Raw genomic sequence first — 24,150 nt, forward strand, 5'->3', positions numbered from 1 at the left:
AGAGACAGAGCATGAACAGGGGAGGGCCGGAGAGAGAGGGAGACACAGAATCTGAAACAGGCTCCAGGCTCTGAGCTGTCAGCACAGAGCGCGACGCGGGGCTCGAACTCACGGATCGCGAGATCGTGACCTGAGCCGAAGTCGGACGCTTAACCGACTGAGCCACCCAGGCGCCCCAACATTTTATTTATTTTTGAGACAGGGAGAGACAGAGCATGAACGGGGGAGGGTCAGAGAGAGAGGGAGACACAGAATCTGAAGCAGGCTCCAGGCTCTGAGCCATCAGCACAGAGCCTGACGCGGGGCTCGAACTCACGGACTGTGAGATCATGACCTGAGCCAAAGTCGGACGCTTAACCGACTGAGCCACCCAGGCTCTCTGTTGCACATTTTTAATGACAGGAATTTAAAAATGCCCACAAACAATGGATTTTCCCCAAAGCTCATAACAAACACTGGCTCTCAGTGCTGTTCATTTGCAGCCTTGAAACATAGTGATTACGTGTTATTTCTAAGTCTGAGCAATTAATATGCTACCAGATGTATCATTATCTACAGCCTATTAAAATTCAGAAGCCTGCAAATTTGAAAAAGAGTGTGTCACACACAGGACAGAGGAGGCAGAGGCTCGGAGACCCGCTCAGCTCCCCACCTCACTTGAAGCTCATTTCAATCACAAAGTCGCAAGAGAGAAAATGAATAGACAATGGCAGTCGACTTAAAAGAGAAGAAGTAGGTACAAACCTGTGATCTGTTTGGTTTTGTAAAAAAATGCTGGAGATTCAGTGGTAAGGGATGCAAATGAAAGTTTCCAGAGAAGACAAAGGCAGTTTTGTGGTAAAAGAAAAATGTTATTTATTGTGGTAGAAAGGGGCGAAGTTCCCATGAGTCTTTCAGCTCAAGCCATCTAGAGATGGGAGGGCTCCTTTGGAAGGACCACATGGGGCCTAACCTGGCAAGAGTTCCCTGGAAAAGTTTCCCTAAGTACCCTCAGGGATCGAGGGAAAGTCTCCTTCACTGGCCAGGCGCTCCTGCTCCTCCTGCCCCACCATTTGGGGTCCGGCTCTGGGGTTGCTCCTGAATTTACAAAGCAGGGCTGCACAGAATGATGTCAGGGGCAGCAAAGCCTCCAGAATTGTTAGGAAATTGCATCCTGCGAGGTTCCCTATCTACACAGATGCTAGCAATTTTCTAGAAACAGAGAAGTCGTCCCATACCTGACCCAGGTATGACTCCTCTCTTCTGACTGTCAAATGGAGACAATGGGGAACCCCTAGGTGGGGAGGAGGAGACACCAAGAACCGTGGAGTCCCTCTGTTCCAGGTGCCGGTACACACACACACTCATCTGTATCAGACAACAACTCCATCACCTCATTTTTTAGAAGAGGAAGCAGGTGTTTAGAGAACTAAAGTGACTTGCCCTAAGTCATGCTCGGTAACGAATTAATTGGCAGAGCTGAAATTCAAATTCAAATCTGACTTGAATGGCTTCCCTGCCACCCCCTACACTGGCTTCCCGGAAAACACAACTTCTTCTTATAACGTAACAGCAACAATACTGATGGTGGCTTCGTGCCAGGCTGTGACAAAGTGCTTTCTATGCATGGTTTCCTTGACTTCTCTTAAGTTAGGACTATTAGCAAACTCATTTTGCAAAGCAGGCAACTGAGGCTCAGAGGGGTTAAGAACCTTTCCTAAGGTCACACAGCCAGTGTACACAGTCAGTGGCAGAGCCTCAGTAAGATCTGCATTCTTAACCCCAGCACTGCTCACTCCCTAAGCCCTGGGGGAACCCTGACCAAAATAAACATGGTAGAGGCAGGACAATGGAGACTGAGGCAGGAAATGGAAAACTTGAAGCTGTTCATTCAACATCCGAGCCCTGTCCCTCTGGAATCAGAAGCCCCTCTTGGCTTCCCCCCAGCATCTTAGAGGTCCAGCCAGGTACACAGGTGCCCTGCTCATGTGCCCCTAGTGGGCACTGCCCTCTGTGAAGACCCACCTGGGGAATGGTGTTGTGAGCATCCAGCATCAAAGGGCTCACTGGAGGACCACCTCCTAGTACTGCCCCCCTCCCAGTCTGTGAGATTGCCTGCTTCCCCATCCCTCTTTCTGCTGATTGACAGTCACTTGTCTGTATGTCAGGGTTCGGAATGACTCGGTCAAACTCAAGTACACATTCCTTGAGGACAGAAAGCATGCCTTTCTCTTTTAAACTCGGGAGAAATTATTGAGTAGAGTCTGGTCTCAATAAATATTTACTGACAATCCAAGAGCAATAGGGGTCATTTTTAGTTGTTCAGCTCTTCACCAAGTTGTATCCATCATGCTATGGAATTTCCCCACATTTATAACAAAGGATCTATTTATAATTAAAGTGCCCTGCTAATGAATAGGGCAGGAAGGACTCCCAAAGCAACCTAATCCTCCTCACCTGCCCTGGGTCTGTCTCTGCGGTTGGAGCTTGGTTAAGATTCCCAGATGATGCATGTCAGGTGGGAGCCAGCCTTTAGGAGGGATGACACATTCCTCATCTCCCATGACTGGGGTGCCTCTCTACCCTGAGCTCACACCCCACTCCCTGCTTGAAAGCCATTCTGGGAACATCAGTAAACCATACTAGATTTTTTTTTTTTTTTCATCCTGCCTGGCAGGAATGAACGTGAATCTTGCCAGTGTGCTTGGAACATCTTTTGTTTTTTAAAAAAATAATGGCCAGTGCCAACTCGAATCCCTGGGAACTTGGGTGGGTATTTCCTACAAAGGAAAGAGTGACCTTCCAGCAGACCCCTTGATAGGGATGACCAGCCACAGCTTCCACTCAACTGATGCACACTGAAAATAGATGCTGCTGTTGTGGACCATTTGCTCTGTGGAAGCCCTCTGTGTGTTCATTTAATCTTCACAGTCCCCTTGGAAATTCTCACTTACAGAGGAGGAAACTGAGGCTCAGAGGATGAGTCACTGTCCAAGATCTCCTGGCTCATAAGTGGCCAACTTGAGATTCAAGCTTGGCTCAGTCCACCCCTCAAATAGAAGTTCCTAACCACTAGACTCTATGACTGCCCCAACATAAAATACAATCTTGCCCAATCCTTCCCTGAGGGTGAGGGGGAAAAGGAAGAATATGGGTTAAATGATTTCAGCTGGAACTTTGGGACTTTGAAGCTTTGAAAAGGAAAAAAAAAAGATCTGCGTTCTTAGGATAGAAATCCAATTTTTGTTTTTAATTTGCTAACATCTAGTCCAAGATAATTTTCTATGACACATTAAAGCCCATCTTTATCTGTTTAAAAATCTTAATATCTGAAATCTGGCTCCTATGCTCAAAGTCCAAATTTAAGATTTAGTCTATAAGCAGCTATACTCAAGCTCAGGAACCTATTGCTGCAGAAGGGGTCTCAGAACACACTGAATGCACTATTTCCAAACTCTTGGTACCACTGTGACGATTTTTTAGCCAATGTATATACCGCGTGAACTACTACATATGTAATGTTTCCTTAAATTACTTATTTTGTACTTAAGTAAACATATTATAAAAATAAATGCTATCACTGAGCCTGCCATAAATAGAAACTAACTTTAAAAAATGAACCCAATTGTTAAATTCTTGTTAGATACTGTTGCCTGCCTAAAGCTTCTAAGACTGAGGCTTGAGCTTTGTTAAAAGGAGGAATTAACAAGTGATAGAAAGGTGTTAAAGACACACTAGCTCTAAACTAAGACTTTCTCTGCAGCATGATCAGAAGGATCAGAAGAATAAGAAGAGAACTGAAAAAGAGAAAATGAGTCAAAATTATTATTTTGTGTCTCATCTCTGTATCCCCTTGTTCCTGTATCATTTGGGCGACCACAAATGGTAGGAAACCCACCTTCTGGGAAAAAAATATCTAAGCCAGTCTTCTCATTCCAGAAACAAAGACTCTGAGGTCTTCTCTGAGCCTCTACTTGTGTCCTGTCTCCAGCTAGTAGGGAGGCTCTTGTAAGAACCAGCTTAGAAATAAATGCTGCGAAAGAAATTCAGATTTAAGCATTTAGGAGTCCTTCAAAGCAAGTCCCCATTCCTTGATGCTGAGCCAGAGCAAAGTTCACTCTCCTCAGTCCTTAGAGCCCGGGCACAAAGCATTCAGAAACTGACAAGAGAAAACAAGTCCTCTTTTCGGATGTGCTGTCTTTCAAAACCGTCCAATTTAAGCCACTATCAAACAGCTGGGGCGGAAGGAGATGGCTTTGCACCATGCGCCTGTGGCCAACACTTAAGTTACCATCAACTTTTTTGCCTTTTGTAAATAGTCTGTTTCCTTCTTCACCATGGTTTCAGACCCCTTCTGCAAGACCACACCCAGAAGCACCCAAGGCAACCACCAACCAGCAAGGGGGATGGTTGAAGGTGTGTGAGAACGAACAAGACCAAAAACCTAACAGGATACTAACGAGCCACCGGCACCCCTCCCCACCCGTGCGAAGTCAAACACAAGAACAGTCTTCACCAGTGACCTTTAATTATCTTCTCTGTATTTGCCTGGGGTCGTTCTTGACATGCCTGCGTCACTTAGGGATTATGAAATGTTAGCATTTCAATGTAAGATAACACACTTGAGAGGGACTCTAGCACTGACCTTGTGTTGGAGCCAGAAAGCACATAGAGAGAAGGCTTCTATCACTTGTCCCCCTTTGGGCCGTCAGGCCTGTAGATCTATCTCTTTCCACCCATTGGCTGCTTCCCTCTTCCCTTCTGTGGCTTCTTCCTCCAGGAAGACTCCAGACTTCCAAATCTGACAATGGTGGCACCTGCTAAACATTTTTTATATATTTTCCAAGGTCCTGACACAGGCTCTTAGTTTTATTTCATTCAGGTTGCCAACTTCTCTTGGTATCTACGGAAACCGTCCCCTCGGGGGAAGTGCTCTATTTCTCCTTACCATTTAATTAGCACCTCTGCTGCAAACATTAGATCTGCAGAGCTCAGGCAGACATCTTTTTAAGGGATGTCCTCTACACGTACAGAAGTTTCTGTTTAGCCATTTTTTGTGGGCTTCTTGTTTCATAGCAATCTCACATTAAATATAAAGTAAGCTTGGGGTGCCTGGGTGTCTCAGCAGGTTGAGCGTCTGACTTCGGCTCAGGTCACGATCTCACCGCTCGTGAGTTCAAGCCCTGCGTTGGGCTCTGTGCTGACAGCTCGGAACCTGGAGCCTGCTTCAGATTCTGTGTCTCCCTCTCTCTCTGCCCCTAACCCACTCGCATTCTGTCTCTGTCTCTCTCAAAAATAAATAAACATTTAAAAAATTTTTAAATATAAAGTAGGCTTTGCACTTGAACGTGGAGTGCAGGCCAAGGGATGGGTCCACCAGCCCACTGGCTCCCAGGTGAGGTCACCGCATGCAGTGTTCTAAGTTTAATGGACTTCACTTTGAAAACCCCCCAAATAGTGCTGCTTACCACCAACCTCATTCAGGAACATGACTGGGTTAAGCCAACACTGCAGTGTGCCAACAGGTCAAGGCTGGACAAGGAGGCGACAATATTTTGGACCTGCCTCCTCATCTCTCTGAATCTCTTGTTTCTTCAGTTGACAAACAAAAAGCACAGTCCTTGCCTTGCTCAGCTCCCTCAGCCAGTGCAAGGTTCAAAGGAGACAGTGCAAGTGAAAACCCCTGACTGCTATCTGAACACAGGGCAGCACTGCTGTGAATTTAGTAAGTGCAATGAGAGAGGGAGAGGGTGTGCCGACTGAACCTCCCTTCCCCGACTTCTCTACATCTCATGCACATATGTACACATTTAAATTGGTTACATCATGTGTGTCATTATGCTCACGCTTTTTCCTTTTTATGTTTTACAAGAACATTAAGGTATTTCTGTTAGCTAGTGTGTAATGGCTCAAATGCCATCGATCCCTGTGCCAGAGGCCACGGTACATGGAGCCATTCTCTCATTATAGGTCGGTTCGTTGGCTTTTCTGTTAGAAACAAGTAGGGAAGGATGCTAAACTGAAGTCAGACAGCCAGCTTCAAGCTTCAGTTCTGCCATGCCCAGCTGTGTGATCTTAGGAAAATTATTGAATCTCTCCGATTCTTGGGATCCTCATCTTTAAAATGGGGATAATTATACTCCAGTGAGGAAAAGACTATAAAAATGCTTTGAAACCTATAAAATGCACAAGCATATAACATGACAATTATTGCAAATAATATCATTATGAACAGCTTTGAATAGTATTTTCCTCCCTAAGAGCTGGAATACTGGGTCCAGAGATTTAAACATTTTCTGTGTTTTATTTTATTTTATTTTATTTTATTTTGTTTTATTTTATTGTTTTTTAAAGTTTATTTATTTTGAGAGAGAGAGACAAAGAGAGCACGCATGCTGGGGAGGGACAGAGAGGGAGATTGAGAGACAATCTCAAGCGGTCTCCAATGTGGGGCTCAAACCCATAAGCTGAGATCATGACCTGAACTGAAAAAGTCAGACGCTTAGCCAACTGAGCCACCCAAGTACCTTTTTTTTGTGTGTTAATATATACTGACAAGTCCCCTCATTACCCCAAAGAAGTGTGTTATTCCTTGCAACATCCCCAGGACTGGGTTCTATCATGTCTTTAAAATATTTGTGACATCAGTTAGGTATGAAACAGCACCTTATTATTGTACTTGCCTTTTGCACTTCTATAATTTCTATTAGAGTGAACATTTTAAATAATGTTTACTTTCACAGTTCCTTGTGCATGAATTATTAGTGTCTTTTTGTTCATTTATCAAAGGACATCTTGGAGGGTTCTTTTACATTTGTATAAATTACTTATATGACAAAGACATTAATCTTCAGTCTGTCATCTCTATTTCAAAAGTCTTTTTCAATGCATTAGTCTACTTCTCTTGTTTAAGGAAGCACATTAAACATAACAGAAATCTTGTTTGTTGATATAGCACTATATAGTATGTCTCTGGGCTGATCAATACTCAAGATTTCCAGGCACCCTGAGGATGTCCGGTGGAAACAAGCAAGGAAGAGAAAGAGATTGGACAGTAAGTCCCATTTGGAAAAGTTACAGGAACGAGGATGTCCAGCCAAGAGAAACAAGCACCTGGGGGAAGAGTGTGTTTATGTGTGTGTGTGTGTGTGTGTGTGTGTGTGTGTGTGTGTGTATACATGCATACATATGCATGTGTGTGTGCAGAGTGGGAGTAGATGGGGAGAGAGAACAAATATTTAAGGAGATAACACATGAGAAAATATTCCTGTATATTATTCAGTTGCAGAAAGCAATGTTATAATTAAGACGGGATTTTTTCATGATCCACACTGAACAAAGATGGAGTGTACAGGCTCAGAAGGTAATGAGCTCTCTGTCTCTGGAGATGTTTAAGCAGAGACTGAATGGCCCCAGCACTGGGCTCCATGTTCTCAACAGGCCTTTCCCACTCTAAGGTTCTCGAATGCAATGACCCTGGGTCATTTCCTGAAGGCTAGTTTTGTTTGTGTTTCATAAATCCCCGGAAAAAAAAAAGAGCCTGTTTTGCTACTCCTTACCTCTTCATCTTAAGAGCCAGAGGAGGAAAAAAAAAAAAGTCCAGTGACTTTACCGTTAAGGTTTCTGGTTCTGCTCCAATTAACTGAAGTTTAGTAATAATCGGGGCTGCCTTCTCACAAAAGAATACAATGGCTCAAACACAGAAGGTCTAGTCACAAGTGTTTCTAGACTTAAAAAGAACCCTCCTTTCCCAGCCAGATGAAGGTTCAGACGCCTTTCTTGATTAACGTGTGACATAGCCTCTTTTAAGCTAATAAACAGTGTCAATTCATTAAAAATGAAAGGCATTAGAAACCACTGGCCTTCATTCTTGACAGTCCATGAGCCAAGATGAAAATACATGGCAGTGCAGTTACAGCAATTTCCTCATTTTGTGTGTGACCTGTACACATTACCAATGCTGACAAATTATGGAAGGCAATTGCATGCATACATCACAAATGAAGTAGCTCTTCTAGATATATGCATGCCATTAATAACAATTACATGTGCACCGGGCTTTGCAAAAATTAGGATATGGTCAGTAATTTATTTTCATTCAGTTGTTATGAAAACAGTGGCAACAGTCCAGGATTTTATAGGCAGTTTCAGAGTGTCTTGAGAAAATGACACAATTTGCAAGTATCCAGATGGCAGTCAGGGCCTTCCAGTTATTTGGTTTAGGTGGAAGGCTGGTGGTTAACGCAGATAAGCAAAATGACTAATTGCAGAACTAACAGTGTCACCTCCACAGAGCTGAGCATGCGGAATTCTGCCAAAGACCAGCTCCTTGGTGTTGAGAAACACAGAACGGAAGTTACCCAAACCCTCCCCAAATGGAGGCTTGCAAATTCCCACTCCTTTGGGTTGTAGCCATTCTACGAAGTGAGCTGCCAGAAGCACTGAGTGATGGTGGGGTCTTCTATCCAGACACCCAGAAAAAGTAGGCTTTTGACTGTGAGGCTATTTGCTCCAGCAAGCAGGTTCATCCTTCATGTGTTATGTGGTGAGGAGACCAGTGATTTAGTCATTTGGACGCAACGTGATGTGGTTGGGAAAGTACAGCTTCGGGGCCAGACTGGGGTGTGAATCTTGGCTCTTCCACTTAGTAGCTTAGCCATCCTGGAAAGGCTACTACCCAGCTCCGGGTCTCGGTTTCTTCTCCCAAAAGGGACCAGTGCACCAACCTTATAGGAGTGTTGTGGGGATAAAGAGAAGACCTACAATGAGGCCCTGCTATCTGTAACACAACACTCAGAAAATTAGGATGGTGATCATTAATTAAAAATGTTTGAGGAATCTTTTCAAGGTGCAGAAGTCTCAATGATGATGATGCTATTTATTGGACATTTACTATACACGAAGCACTGGGCTAAGTGCTATACATGAATCATCTCATTGACCCTCACTATGGTCCTAGAAGGTGGAATTATCATCAACCCCATTTTAACACTGAGGAAAACAGAGTTTAGGGAGGCAGAGTAGCTTGTCCACGGTGATACCACTAGCAGGTGATGGCATTAGGACTCAGTCTAGAGTTGATACCCTGAACATACTCAAATGTACATGTGTAAAGTGAATATGCTTTTCTCCAATATATCTATTCCTAGTTCATGTACATCCTATCCTGGAAGCCAAGACGCCATCTGAACAAGCCTCAGAATCATGGCTGGATGACCATAACCAGATGCTACCAGCAAGCAATGGCCTTTACCCTAGGTAACTCCATGTTACTCCCCTCCCAGCAAGATCTGAAGTCACATGATTCATGGAGTCTACTTGTTTAGTCACTTGAAGAACTACCAGGATTCTAACTGCAATAACTCCTCAGAACTATTTCTATGCAGTTGGTTATATATACTATCAGTTCAACACTACACGATACAGATTCCAAGAAATGTATACATTACTGGAAACCATTTGACTTCTTTAGCTCTCCAGCTGGCATGCAAGGAGTTGAGCCCCAGGTGCATACAATTTTCAAGTCCACATGTGGACTGACTGGGGCATAAATTATGGCAGGGGCATAGGGTTCACCTCAGTTCCATAAAGCACTCGTGATTATATACTTAAAAGAAAATATTTTAAAGCATTTTATATGTCTGTTAAGTATTCATTCCCCTCCCTCTTTCTTCACAGAGGTAAACACCCTTAGATGCCACAAGGTACACTGTATGAAATGCTGGACTAAATCCATCAGGAAACCTGGCATTGGCTCTCAGTTTAGCTGCCGATTTTCTTCATGGCTTTCTGTAAGTCACCTCCCCTCAGTGTCTTTATTCATAAAGTGAGGGAAAAAATATGTACTTTATGTTAACCCTACAACATGGCTTAGGTCTCAAGTGAGACACTAGATGTGGTACTTAGGAGAGGAATAGAGCTCCGTCATTTCTAGATACACGTCATTCCAAGAGTCACACAAATATACTGGCTGAATCAAAATCAGATCATATACTTTTGAGAGAAAGGCAATGATTACAAATTCTGCTAACTAAATCTGGCCTAATCCTGACCAACATCTGAAACAGTGCATCTTAAAACTCAAAGTGAGCTGTCCATCAAATTTTCAGATATATTCTTAGAAAGAAAATAACAGAAACATCTCTTTGTATTATCATTAAAAATGAGATTGACCCCAAACTCTTAAAACCTTCTCACCAGGCTCCAGCATCCTTAGCCAACATATCCATTCATTTGAGCCACGTTTCTTTATATTTTTAATGTTTGTTTATTTTTGAGAGAGAGAGAAAGAAACAGAGCACAAGCAGGGGAGGGGCAGAGAGAGGGAGACACAGAATTTGAAGCAGGCTCCAGGCTCCAAGCTGTGTCAGCACAGAACCCGATGTGGGGCTTGAATTCATGAACCACAAGATCATGACCTGAGCTGAAGTTGGACACTTAACTGACTGAGCCACCTAGGTGCCCCAGAGCCTTCTTTCTTTAAAAATTATTTTTTAACGTTTACTCATTTTTGAGAGACAGAGAGAGACAGAGTATGAGCGGGGAAGGGGCAGAGAGAGAGGCAGACACAGAATCTGAAGCAGGCTCCAGGCTCTGAGCTGTCAGCACAGAGCCCGATGAGGGGCTCAAACTCACGAACTGCGAGATCGTGACCTGAGCCGAAGTCCGACGCTCAACCGACTGAGCCACCCAGGCGCCCCAGAGCCTTCTTTCTTTAAACACAAACTTCACCATATGGAAATGGTGCCTTTAAACGTACAATCAGTGTAATTCATTAAGAGCTAACCGTTTTCCTTCTTGTGACTTGGTCAGGTGTTCGGAGGACCTAACATGCCTGGAAGGACCAGTCCCTCTTGGCATGGGAATAAGCGCCCAACAAATAAGAAAACAGATAAATTGAATGAAACTACATCAGTGATCAGAAGGAGCAAGCTTAACGATGCTTCTCTGGGAAAGTCTAGAGCCATGGACTAAAATGGACTAAGGTCCTTGGATTTCACAGTTAACGATTAGAGCAGGAAGATCTAGCTGGTTATGGGTATTAAAAGTAAACACTTGCAACCCAACTCACATATCCATGCCATAAAGAAATACCAGATTAGGAAGCAGTATTGTATTAATATCATAATCTGTGCATAATACTTTTCATGTTTAAAATAAATATTTTTAAGAAAATATTTAAAGAAAATTAAATTAAAAAATATATCACCTTTTTCCTTTCACTGGAAACCATCGCCAAAATTTTAAAAATTACAAAGCATTTAAATCTCAAGTAGAAATTTTGATATGATTTGAATTTAAGAGAATGTTTATTGTTGCAGATTTTCAACTCAAGTGTATGGTATCAGATGCACACCACTGCACACCAGGCCCTTCCCTGCAAGGCTTTCCTTGAGTGGCTTTCCCCAGCACGCCTGCTGCAACCTCAGGAGCCATGCTAGAAGGCACTTGTCCATGCAGTGCTCCTCCCCACAGCAAATTCCAAAGGAATGGCCATTATATGTCCAAAGGGCACAGGTGCTTCGCTTCCTTTGAAGGTCAAAAAGCACTTTGGATAAGTCAGTTCTTCTCTTTATAACCACCTTATTTTTGGAAAAAAATTATCAATCTTAAAAAAGTACTTTCATAAGAATTAACAGTCAATGCTTAGCTTATAAACATGTGTATAATCATGTTTTTCAACCGGCATACCAGGGTATGCTGTTCTTCAAACACTTACAAATACTGACGACACCTGCTGGCAGAAAATATATTTTAGTTAATTGCTTATGGAGAAGTAAGGTCTACAAGGGTTGACTTATCTTTTGCACGGATAATGAAACCAGAAAACTACCCCCCTAAATTCACTTTGGTTTCTTTTTCCAACTTTGCCTATCACCATTATCAGGAAATGAAGCTAGGAGGTGCACGTCACTGGACCCTTCTTCTTCAGGATGTATAGAGCATACATGATATTTCTGATTTAAACTATACACACACACACACTCTCTCTCTCTCTCTCTCTCTCTCTCTTCAATGGTGATACCTGAAAAATATTTACCATTTTCAAAATTGTCCCTCTCCCATCCTTACTGCCATGCCAGGATATCCCCCGAAAAGGAAAATAAGTCACATTTTAAAATCTGTATCTGGGTACCATGAAGAAAACTAATATTTGACATTTGGTGATACATGTCTTTCCTCACATTTGTGACATACAGATATATTTATATTCTAAGTATATGAAAAGGTCAAGCAGATGAGTTTTACCTAAGCTTTTTGCCAAACTGCTCAGAAAACATAGGACTAAGGGATGGCAAGACGGGACTGGTTAGGGTCCAGAGCTATTCTCACTATTCTTTCCTTTGATCCATTTCAACTTATTAAACTTGGTTATGATTGCGTCCTTGAAAAGGAGTTTGAGGGGGCACTAGCTTCACTGCTCTTATATTCATTAAATTATGAAGTTCCTATGGAAAAATCATTATATCTATTCCAAGCCTGAACAACCTGAACTGTATGCTGGTGCTATCTTGTCAAAACTTACACAAAAATTCAAACACCATTAAGGCCATCACACTTCCACAGCTACTAGGAACAAAAACTCTTTGTGAAAATATACAACTGAGCTGGAGTGTGGGGTGGGGGTGGGGATGAGAAGTTAGTTGTGCTCAGCTTACAGAAAGCTGATTACAACTGAAGACTGTTTGGAGTCTTGTCAGCTTGGAGCAGCTCTTGTTAGAGCAATGAATCTTTGATGCTGTCCTCCCAAACATACATAATTCAGTGAGCCAAGTGCACACAGCTAAGTAGACACAAGGGTGGTGGGTAGGTAGAGAACCCTTAAGAATGCTGCGACAAGGTCGGATGCACATCTGTCTCCAGACTTTCCCCAGTCGTGGTTGGGCACAGTGATGATCTCTCAGATACACACATGAGCAGCAGTGATGAGCTGGGTCCCGTGGGTTCCACTATAGCTCAGCCACAGCAAAGCTGTGGTCTAATGGAAGCAACTATATTCCCTAAGAACCTTAAAGACAAAGAAGGATGCTTTCTCTTCCAGTTGAACCCAGCCTTTTGAGCTCTTTGCCAGAGATATAACACACAGAAGTAAATGGCAAGACGAAATACAAGCCAGGAGGACTCCTTCACATCACCCTTAAGGCACTGGAAAGTTCCCTTTCAGAAAGATAATTGTTTCTAGTGTTCCAAGACAGCTTTCCACTGCCCTCAAGGAGTTTAATTCATTTTCGGGCTCCACGTACAAGACACTCAGACTACTCATTTAGCCCCCAGACTTCCAGCTGAATGACCCCAATGGCCACAGATGACAAGCAGAGGTGCCAGGTCCTGTCTTTGCTGCCAAACAACTGTGAGATCAAGCCTGACAGGTGAGGCGGCCCCCAAAGGCCTTCTCTTGCTTCCCAACCCAGGCAAGAGGAAGCCCAAGCTTGAAAGGTAGCTCTTGGCTGACATCTGAGCCTAAGGATACAGTAAGAGAAAGTCCCTCTGTTGGGTCTAGACAGAAGACTGACAGTCTGAGAGCCCTGCAGGATACGAGAGGCAAGGGTGAGGAGGCAGCCAGCTGTTCCCTGGCCAAGAGGAAGGGGGACAGGGATAGGGGAGGAGGCTCATGATGATCCACAGAGAAGGGGCAAAAAGGAGGCAGAGACAGAGAGTGAGACATAGAGGGAGACAGTGAGTGTGAGAAATGGGGAGAGGGAGAGGGATTCGCAGAAGCAGAGGGAGAGAAAGAAAGAGGAACACACCGAATGAAAGATGCAGGCAGAGAGAGACTGATAAAGAGAGGGAGCTGAGGGACTGAGAGATGGAGACAGACAGAGGGACTGACAGATGGACCCAGAGAGGTCCAGGTGGAGACCCTACCTCGGCGTCCTTGACCGGACTGCTGGCTGGGGGTACCTCCAGGCTGCAGTTCGCCCTCTTGACCGTGAGGTAGAAGGGGTAATCCTTGGCCACCATGGTGGCTGCCGGGCCTGCTCTTTGGGATGTCACCGCTGACCCGAGGCGACTACAAAACTCCCAGGCGAAAGGGGGCCCCAGCTCCACGGTGCCCGGCGGCAGTGGCGGCACGGAGACTGACAGCCGGCTTCTTGCCGGGTGGGACCGACTCGGCGCTCCGGCTGAAAGGGGGCGGAGCCTAGTGCGGGCACGCCCACCTGGGGCGGGGCGGGCACCGCCTCGGCCCCGCCCCCGCGCGTCCTTGGAACGCCCAGGTACCGCCCCGCGGAAACGCCCCAGCGAGGAGAGGGACGATTCTACCGTGGGTCTTTTCCTTCCGCGAGGCGGAGGCCCGAGGCCACCCGTGCAACGACTACCCCTCACTCTGGGAGTGGAAGAGGCGGCGAGTAGAGAGGAGACCCGGTGGAAGGAAAAGCCAGCATTTTAAAAGCCCATATTAAGAAGAGGTAGTATTCCGTCTTGCCTTATTCCCAGCCAGTCTCCACCCCCCACAGTTGTTTTTTTTTTGTTTTTTTTTTTAATGAGCATCTGAACGTCACTGGAGTGTATAGTCTATAAACAGTAATATGTGCCCACTTTAAGTTACATAGTTAGTTGAGTGTTGACAAATGTAAACACTCACGTAACCACTTCCACAATCAGGAAATGTATTTCCACCACTTCCAGAGACTTCCCTTGGGCGCCTTCCTCTGTACCCATTTTTAAATATGAAGAGGCTGATTAGTGGCTGTCAGCCACTCACAAGGGCAGTCTGACAGGGTCTGTTCAAGATGAAGCTCTGCAGCAGGACCCGGTTGGCTATACCATGCCTTACTGGAGAAATACATTGTAAATGTTCAATAGGCAATTCTAAGATCATTTGCTGCAGTCCAGTCTGGAACAGTAAAAAGCAAACAAGCAAAACCCCCAAACTGGAACCACGGTAATATCCATCAACAGGGAATGCTTGAATAAATTCTCCTCCCTACAAAACCCCACTCAGCAGCAGTCAAAAACAAGATGGGTCCAGGGTTGTGGCATGGAGAGATCTCCAGTGTATGTATCACATTCAGTTAAAGAACAATTGCAGAGTAAGCCCAATATTAATACCATTTGTGTTGAAAACACATCTACATAATACCATGTATTTTCTATAGCAAAATGTAGGTAAATACTATTGAAAACCATCCAGAAGGATGCACAGCAAACTTATAAGTCCCCTTGGGGCTAGGGGAGGCAATTCATGCCAGGTATACACCTGGAATTAAAGGCTGTAAAAGAGACTTTCAATTTATAGCTAATGTTCTTAAATTTTTTACAAGAAAAATATATTTATGTGTTACTTGGGAAATTAATTTTTTTAATATTAAAATGATCACTGTCTCAAAAGTTATTTTGTAGACTGCACTGTTGAAATCCCACCCCCTGGCCCCCATCAAAGTCATGACCACTGCAGGTGGTGGTCTAGGGAGCTGATGTCTTTTGTTTTGACTTCTTAGGTGTACAGGAGGTAATGGGAATGGAAATATCTAGACCTTGTTACAGTGTTCTCTGCTTCCAGCTAAGGCCAGAATCCCGTTTCCACTTTCCAGGCAGGAAACCTCATGATACATAGATCTTTCATCCCAGGTACCAAACACACACACCCTGGCACTAAATTCACCTACTTTCCTGTCCAGCTAGTGTGGACAAACTGCCTTCAGAAAAGAGAGAGTCTGGCCAGTTTTGCTAGCCCCATTGTTGCCACATGTGTAAAGGAGACTCCTGAATTAGTGGGTTCCGGCTGAGATTGGAGAAAACACCTGGATTTTTTTTCCCCTCAAATATACATCCTCAAGCAGTGGGAAGGAGGTGATCGAAGACGAGGTTTGCAGTGAGAAAGATGCCCATGGACCACTGAGTTTTTCTACCTGTATTCCCGAACACAACTTCATTTCTTAACCCGGGCTGTGCTGATTGGGGAGCTTATGTAAGTGCTCCCTGTGAGCTTGACCAAGCTTGGTGGGGGCATGAAGGGAATGTCATCTCCAAAGGCACCCAACTAACACAGCCCCTGATTAATTCTGCAGCCAAAGGAGGGCCAGGAGAGGCAGTGACATGCCTCACTCAGGGCTACCCTGGCTGCTGAGGATATGAGCTGAAGCACCTGGAGCTGCTCCTCATTCCCGTCTTCTTCCTGCTCCTCTGGCCCCTCAGACCCACCATCTCAACAGGATGATCTGGCCAGCAACAGCCCCTTTGAGGACGAGCTTTGACAAGTTCGCTGGGCCTTATCCTCTAGTTGGGAAGTGCACCTCCAGCACTTGGTGAGAAAGAGTGACCTTAGCAAACTTCGACTGGTCCATTCACTGCGGGATCCTCAGGGCTGGGCAGGGAGTCTGGCATACCCTAAGCCCAGTGTAGCAGCACACAAACCCCATGGAAAAGTGGGTACTTTAACCTCAAGTTTAAGTACAACTATCATACAGCGAAGAATAGTCATACTGGTTGATAGGAAGGCTGCTATATCCACTCTCTCATAACATTTTTTTTGCCCCTCCTCAAAAGATTTGGAACAATAAAAATCAATTAATATACATGGCCACAGAACATATGTGTAGCAAACTTCTGTGTTTTCTGCCAGATATGTTAGGCAGAGAGAGATAGAGATAGAAAGAGATTGCTAATGGCCAGTAATCATTTACATAGTGCTGAAAAAAAAAGCATAAGCCCCCAAATGAGTGTGAAAGGAAAGATGGGGACCTGGAGTTCCCTTGGCTTGTCAGATGCTTCTAAGCTTCTCAAAGCATGAATGTCTCACCACCATAAATAGGGCTCTGGTGTTTAAAGACATATATTTTTGGTACAATAAGGTCTGTAAACTGAAGCTGGCAATTTGGGGTATATACAAGCCATGTATGTATGTGGTCCTTGAGACATTTAAAATTTTTTCAAGGGTATTTTTGACTCCATGCAATGTCCACCTTGTGCCCTGACTTCAGAACCTCCCCCGTGTGTGGTGTACTGCTCCAACATTAGCAGTTTTGGGGTTTGGGTATTCTGCCTAGGATTCCCAACAGAGGTGTCTGTGACCAAAGACTTTGTCAGAAAGCAGGCTGCTCTACAGGATGGTTCCTAAGCACACTCCTGAGGCTGGTGTCAGAACTGAGGGAAGCCAGGCCAACTCTGCAGTGCTGCCCAGCTGAGTGGGCCCCAGGAGCCCGGCATTCCCTATCCTGCGTGTGTGTGTGTGTGTGTGTGTGTGTGTGTGTGTTTATGGGCTTAGGAACAACACTGCCCTAACAGTCAGCTTCACTCAAAGCAGTGGCACAAAGTGCTTTTCAGAACTCGCCTTTAGCACAACCCGTTATAATCCTATAAAATGCTTCACAGCCGGGCAGTGTTCCTTGCTAGCCAGAAGCCTGGAGACTGGAATAAAGAAGCCTGTTCTTCGTTTCCAGGAACAGTGCCAAGAGTGGGGCCTGCATTCTCGCCTGGGCCGAGTGGGGCTTGTTTGTGCTGCCGGTGGAGTGGTGGGCCTCCACACACAAGCCCACCACTGGTTATTAGCTCCTTTCAGAAGAGCAGACAGCCAGGCATGGCTGGGAGACCATCAATCAACTCCTCAAATCTCACTGCTGTGGCGCTGAGCACAACAGGCCAGCCTGAGACTGAAACTTCAGAAGTTAGTGTTTGTGGAGACCTTCTCAGCCAATGGGACGATGCCTTGTCCTGTTACCATTACACTTAACATCAGAGTTAGTGGGTTCTTTTTCTCCTTAAAGGCTCATTCATTCATTCATTCATTCATCAAATATGAAAGAGTGTTTATTACAGAGCAGGTGCTCAATCAGCTACATTTCTCCCCTTTCTTCTCTTCCTATTCCTGAACCTCTGTGCCAGGAGGTGTGTAATACACATCTGCTCAAGGAGTATGGTTGACTTTAAAACATGGCCTTTCAACTGTAACCTCTGCAGCAAGGTGTGCATTTGCAGAAGGAGCTCAGGTGACAGCAGCCGATCCTCTACAGCCCAGCCTTCGAACACACACACCTCCATCTGCTCCTTGGCATCTGGAACTATCTCTCCCACCCCTGCTGATCTCACACAGTCATGTAGGTACATGTTGGATACACATGTGTACCAACACCTCCCCCTTCCCCCCTTCCATTTGGGCAACATTCCCAGCTAATGACTGAGCTCCCTCTCCTCTCTGCCGCTTCAGTCTTGATGAGAGAGGGGAGTCAAAAGCCTGAAAAAGTTCTGGCAGTGAATTCTGAGAGATCAGGACTGTGGTTTCCTGCCAGACGGGTAAAAATGGCACCAACGAAACACTGATAATATCCAAAATCATATCAGTATTATTACTCTCTGCCTGCCTGGGGTTGTGTCCACTGGCTCCAGGCTAGATTTATGAAAATATATCCCTGGATATTCTAAAGCTGGAAGACTTCATTCTTGCATTCACTTAAAGATCTCATTTTGTGAAACAAGTTTGAAAAACCGGTTAAGTGATACAATCTTTTTCTTTCTCCCAAGATAGAGCTAATCCTGTGGATTACCAGCTATAATGCAAAAATAATCAAGACTTTATGTTTTTTTAAAAGGGAATGAATATTTGTCTTGCCCTGATATACCACAGACAGGTACATTCCTCACCTCTAGTTCATTACAGCAGTGATTCTCACCTGGGGACAATTTTGTCTCCCCGGTGACATTTGGCAATGTCTGAATACATTTTTTATTGTCATTGGGGTGGGGGTGGGGTCCTGGTGGCATCTAATGGATAGAGACTCAGGATGCTGGCAGACATCCTATAATGCACAGGACAGCCCCCACAACAAAGAATTTACAGGTTCAAAATGTCAATAATGCTGCTGTTGAGAAAACTTGCATTAGAGAGTGTAACTGAAATATAGCATCAGGACAATCTGTTGGTTTTGACCTTAAGGATATTCTTGCTTCAGACCTCGATCACAAATGTCAGTTTGGGCATGGTGGAGCAAAGAAAAAATGCTTCAGTGCCAAGTTGCCTCAGAATATTGACATGCCTAGAATCTTTCCCTGTTGTCCAAACCTGACACTTAACAAAATCACGTATTTCATAAAACACAAAAGGACAAGAAAACAAAAGATAGGGGAATAAAGGGTGGGGGACAGAAAACTGTCTTAAACTGCTACTGATATGATAATGCACTTCAAACGATAAGTGAAAATGAAAGTTTCAATGAAAGATAATACTTGAAGAAGAAAATCAGAGAGGAGGAAGAAATGTCTCAAAGTTTGGTCTTTCCCAGGAAAACCTTCACCACCATATTTAATGGTTTTGGGGGGCAGAAACTCAAACTCAGTGATGAAACAAAAATCCCAAGGGATTCAATTTACTGTCTTTTTGTTATATGGTATTTCTGACCACACAGCATGTACGATTGGAAACCTGTCTTCACTCATTTGTAGTAAGAATCCTGACTGTCCAATTTGAGCTGATTACTATCAGCAGGCTTGTTTTGCTTATAGAATTTAAGCCAGTCTTTAGAACACTTTCTGTATGCTACTATAGGGTCTTTGAACTTTATGGGTAGTCTGAATTTGTTTGAGAGTATTTCATATCTTTTGACCAAGAATTCAATAAATTTGTTACACTCCAAAAATATTTATTCCCCTTAGACTATAGCTAATGTTATGTGTTATATAGGTTTTCTACACTAACCACTGCATGGAGAAATTGTTGTCTAAAATATGTAAATTCTAGTTTTGGATAATAGAACTGTTTTCCATCAACTACAAACTCAGAAATCAAAGTACCATATTTCACCAAACCTAAGATGCCAAAGACTGTAATATGTGCTATTATTTTATGTATTACCAAGAAAGAAAAATGTTGCCAATTAAATTATAACATGTGATCAATTATAAGATATATCCTAATTCTAAAAAAATTAAAATGTGGGAGAAATGTGTAAAATGTGTATGTCAATGATAGCAGTATTCATATCATCTGGCCAGGATTTGAAAAATTATACATTTATGGAAATGTGACTTCTGGGAATTCAGGGACATTAATTCCAGACACCACCTGTAGTGAAATAAAGTGAGAAGCTTATCAAATCCATACCTGGGCCCCACTTTGGGTCTGCTGAATTGGAATCTTCATCAATGGACTCTAGAAATTTGAATTTTTGATAAACCCTCTCAAAGTGCATTGAATAGCACAGTGGTGTGAGTTACAATTATCAGCCGGCTCCCAAATGAGCCTGCCCACCTCCCCCATTCCAGGAATATTCTGAACCACAGATTCTCAAGCCGGAGGTGCCCAAGGGTAGTTAGCCCGATGGTTATAGCATCAAAATCCTGAGTGGGCATGGAGAGCTGCTTATTTGCTCATCAAGCTATTCAACGTTGGATAGCCTGCATCCGTATGGGTGCATCAGGGATACAATGAAAAATAAACAAGTCCACACTCCGAGTAAACTACCAACTAAGCCACCCACCAGGAGACATGTTCTGGCTCTTAGAACTTGATTTACAATCTGGTATCCAGAGTTTCAATTAAAAACATGCTTATCTTCATGGCCAGGGGACATGACTGCATTTAAGCTTTTAAAAAATTAGCTGTAGCAGTAGAGAATGGGAGGAGGGCAGTTGGCTTGAGATGTTTACTTGAAAAAGACCTGGGGCAGGAGAGAGGGGGGTACAGGGAGGAGAGTAGTGTGTGTAGAAGACCTTAATTAGAGAATGAGTTCAATGAGCAGAAGCAGACCTGGGGACTCCTGGCAAGCTTGTTTGTGTCTCACTCATGTGGTACGAGCAGAAGTCGTCTGGTGCGTGTTAGAGAGCAGCCCATTAGCTAACATGTTCCTTATGCCGTGGGCGTCTGACAACACTATAGATGGGACAGAGGGTGCAGGTTCACTGGGTTCTTTGGTTAAGTGGGAGGTGAGTTCTGCTATGTTTGAATTTTTCCATATGACATTCAAAACCAAGTTCAGCAATTCAAGTCTCACATGCCCACTATTCTGACTGACTGACTTCTTGGCAACAGAAGGCTGAACAAAAGTACAGGCTTCTAGTTCACCAACTTTTACTGCTGCATGATCACTTAGTTCTTTGGCATCACAAGAACAACCACCAAATGGCTTCCTGGATAATTCCTCTCATCCAAGGCTATCCTAGATTCCTAGGTTGGGGAGCCTTTGTTCTGTGCTCCCCAGCACTGAAGACCTCTCTTTCCCCAACACTCACCCAGCTCCTAGCGACTGATTCCTCCACCACCTGACGGTGAGCTACAAGGGCACAGGGATCGTTATCGATCTCTCTCACCGTAGTGGCTCAGCTCCTTCTAGCATGTGTCACCATGACCCATATTTGTTAAAATGAAAACTAAATTGAAACGGGGCTAATCAAAGAAGCTGTCACGCAACAGGTGAAACCAGAAAAGAATTTTTGCAATAAGGAACATAGCATATATCAAGTTTCTGTGATGGGACCAAGAAATCATATGCATAGTACCAAAATGGGCTGTTAAAAATTTTTTTGAGAAGTAGACATGGGTAGACATTTTTCTTGAGGAATCCAAAACTCACTGAGACCACTTTGAGAGATGGTTCCTGCAGCATAAGCTCTGAGGCTGTCCTGGATGTTACTGAGAGCTTTCAGTTCCCTCCGTTTTTTTTACACATACCTGGCAATTTACGCTAATTCCTGAACAAGGTAGACTTGCCAGGGGGACTGAAACTGGTGGCAAAGGATGTCAAATAGTCCATTTTCAGGGGTACCTGGTAACATGCTCATCTGTCCTTTTCTTGCCCCCCAGAGGCATTTTCTTCTTTTTCCTTCTGTACGTTTGTGATTCCAGGTTAAACTGTATTTTTTCTATTCAACTTGCCATGCCCATATCTAGTGTTGTTTATATTGAGACTTTGTTCTCTTGAGTTGGGCCTTGAGGGGCTGACTTTGGAGGGGGAGGGGAGGTTTTTGCCTGGTGTTTCTGCAAGATTAACCATGGTGTTAAAGTTCCCAGGCTGATGTGAAATTATGGCTCAAGGACTTTTTTATCCAAAGATGCCAATGGGAGAAGAAGGAAATTTCTTCGCCAGCTGCTCTAACAAGGGAGGGTATTGCTCTTCCCCTCTGGGCATCCTAACCTGGAGTCTTACAAGAGATGCCTTGAGAGCCCATTCTAGTTTCGACACGGTACATGGGAAACAAAATTCATCTGTTCGGGAGTGGGAGGAAGGGAGGGGGGAAGGTAAGAGAGAATTAAAATTGTAAAGCCAACATCACGTGGCTTCCTCCTTGAACTTTAATAACCCAGTGCTGTCTGCAGGCCCAGAAAAACCAAATGCAATGGGTAAATTCAAGGGTTGCTCTGGTGCCAGGAAAGTGCAATAAGACATAACTTTTACAAGGTAAGCAATGAATAAATGCCCTGCAGGAGCAAAACAGCTTTTAACATCTCTGAAGTTGGCAGCCAAGTGCTTGAAATATTGGTCCAGTGCATCCAAAATGCACAACAGATAGGACCACCTTATTTAAGATGAAGTCATACTCCAGGAGAAACACTAGCTGGATAGGCTGGGTTTTTATGATTGACGGTAGGATGGGAATTCGATCAGTATTTTCCTTGCCACAGCAAGACCCATTTTGGGGCACATTAGAGATATGCCACATGTTGGGCAAATTTTCTAGAATTTTGTAAAGGGAAACATTTCTGCAGACTACCTTGGTTTCTGAAAGAGCCATCTTTCTCTCTGGGCCAGGGAGGGATCTTATTCTGTCCCTTATGCTGTTATCGAGAAGATCTGAAACTCCAAGTCTTCGTTTGGGTTCTGCTATCATAAAATGAGGTTCGGGGTGTCTCATTACGCTTTATCCCCAGAAGTGTTAAAGGAAGTGCCTGTCACCAACTCAAAAATAAAAATGAAAATGATGCTGGCAGGGCTCAAAAACCAAAGGGATCAGCATTTTGCTTCAGTTTCCTGTTCATAAAACTTTATAAAAACAACCCACCCATTAAAGAAAAAAAACCCACAACAATAGCTCATTATTCTTAAATGCTTGCCTCATGCCACTCTGAAATTAGGTGCCATCACGTTTCCTGAGTTATGGGCTCCAAACACCACATCCCTTTCCTCCCTTCCTCGTCCCCACCCCACCTGGCATCACTCCTGAATTTAGACACTTCAGTTTACGAGCTCAGCAGAAAGAGGCCAGCACTCTCCCTCCTACCTGTCCAGAGGAGGCCAAGCATCTGTACCAGCTGGAAGCAGGAGTAATGGAGCCTTCCAAATTAATTTCCATTCCCTAAAGAAACTTTTAATATGGAAGGTGCAAAGTTACAAAGTGAGGGGGAAAAAATACGTACAGACTGCTCCAGTAAACTGAAAAATAATTACACATGCATTACCTTGTGACATTGATTTTTGAAGAATAAGAGATTCCCCTTCTACCCTGGCTCTACGATACAACTTTATGGAATCCTGAACACCCCATTCTTCAGTTCCTGGTAGAATAGGAAAATACAAGCTCTAGAATAAGAAGCCTAGAGGCAAGTACCAAGTTTTCCACTTGCTAACTCTATGACTTTGTACAACTTATTTGCCATGCCAAACCTCTGTGCCATCAACTGCAAAATGAGGCTATGAGACTTTCAAGGCTTTTATGAGATAAAATATATGAATAGTTTCATGAGATAATACATATGTCAGCATTCTAGGCACAAAATAAGCACATAATCCATATTGTTATTAACCTTCCTCCTCTCTTTTTTCTCAATGAATCAGAGAGGAAAAGATGGGATTTGGGGATATTTTCTACTTTTCTTGCTTCCAAAGGGGTTAATGATTCTTTCCTCTAAATCCATGATTTCAAGTATTGATTTAACCATGGAGCATATATAAAAGCAGTGACACAGTGAAGAGCGAACTGACCTAAATTTGAAGATGTGGGATTCAATTCTGGTTCTACCTCTAAATTTGCTGTGTGACCTTGAATAAGTCAAGTAAACTCAGTGAGGCCCAGTTTCATGAACTAAAAAATAAGGTGATTTAAACACAGATGCTTATCTTCTGTGGTTCTATAAAACAGCAAAGACCAAAGTGTCTATGAAATACTGCCTCAATTTTATGTTGTTTTATTTCAGGAAAGAAAATAAAACTGATATTATCTTGTACTGATGAAACCATCCTTATCTAAAATCAGCAGGTTTGCTGTAGTCAGCCCAGAATGGTAATATTTTATATGCGTTCATCA

The 24,150-nt window shown here is 43.7% G+C and overlaps 1 protein-coding gene and 1 long non-coding RNA gene across 7 annotated transcripts in view; one reads left to right on the forward strand and one right to left on the reverse strand.

Annotated features, from left to right (window-relative positions):
• The window catches only part of ARHGEF3 (Rho guanine nucleotide exchange factor 3), a 306,479-nt gene that overhangs the window by 56,273 nt on the left and 226,056 nt on the right, over positions 1-24,150 (reverse strand). The window contains exon 1 of one of the 6 annotated variants that reach the window (XM_049640759.1): positions 13,846-14,099. The exons of 4 other annotated variants lie outside the window; for them this stretch is intronic. In XM_049640759.1, the coding sequence (XP_049496716.1) occupies positions 13,846-13,941 (96 nt within the window). In that variant the 5' untranslated portion in view covers positions 13,942-14,099. Of the gene's footprint in view, positions 1-13,845; positions 14,100-24,150 lie in introns of those variants that run through there. One more of the 6 variants, XM_049640761.1, reaches the window with a different exon arrangement.
• LOC125929506 (uncharacterized) lies at positions 14,278-16,924 on the forward strand. Its single transcript, XR_007459887.1, has 3 exons — positions 14,278-14,387; positions 15,759-15,889; positions 15,990-16,924. It is a non-coding gene; the product is annotated as an uncharacterized LOC125929506 (long non-coding RNA).

The sequence above is a fragment of the Panthera uncia genome, chromosome A2, assembly GCF_023721935.1.
Source record: "Panthera uncia isolate 11264 chromosome A2, Puncia_PCG_1.0, whole genome shotgun sequence".
Taxonomy (NCBI): Eukaryota; Metazoa; Chordata; class Mammalia; order Carnivora; family Felidae; genus Panthera; species Panthera uncia.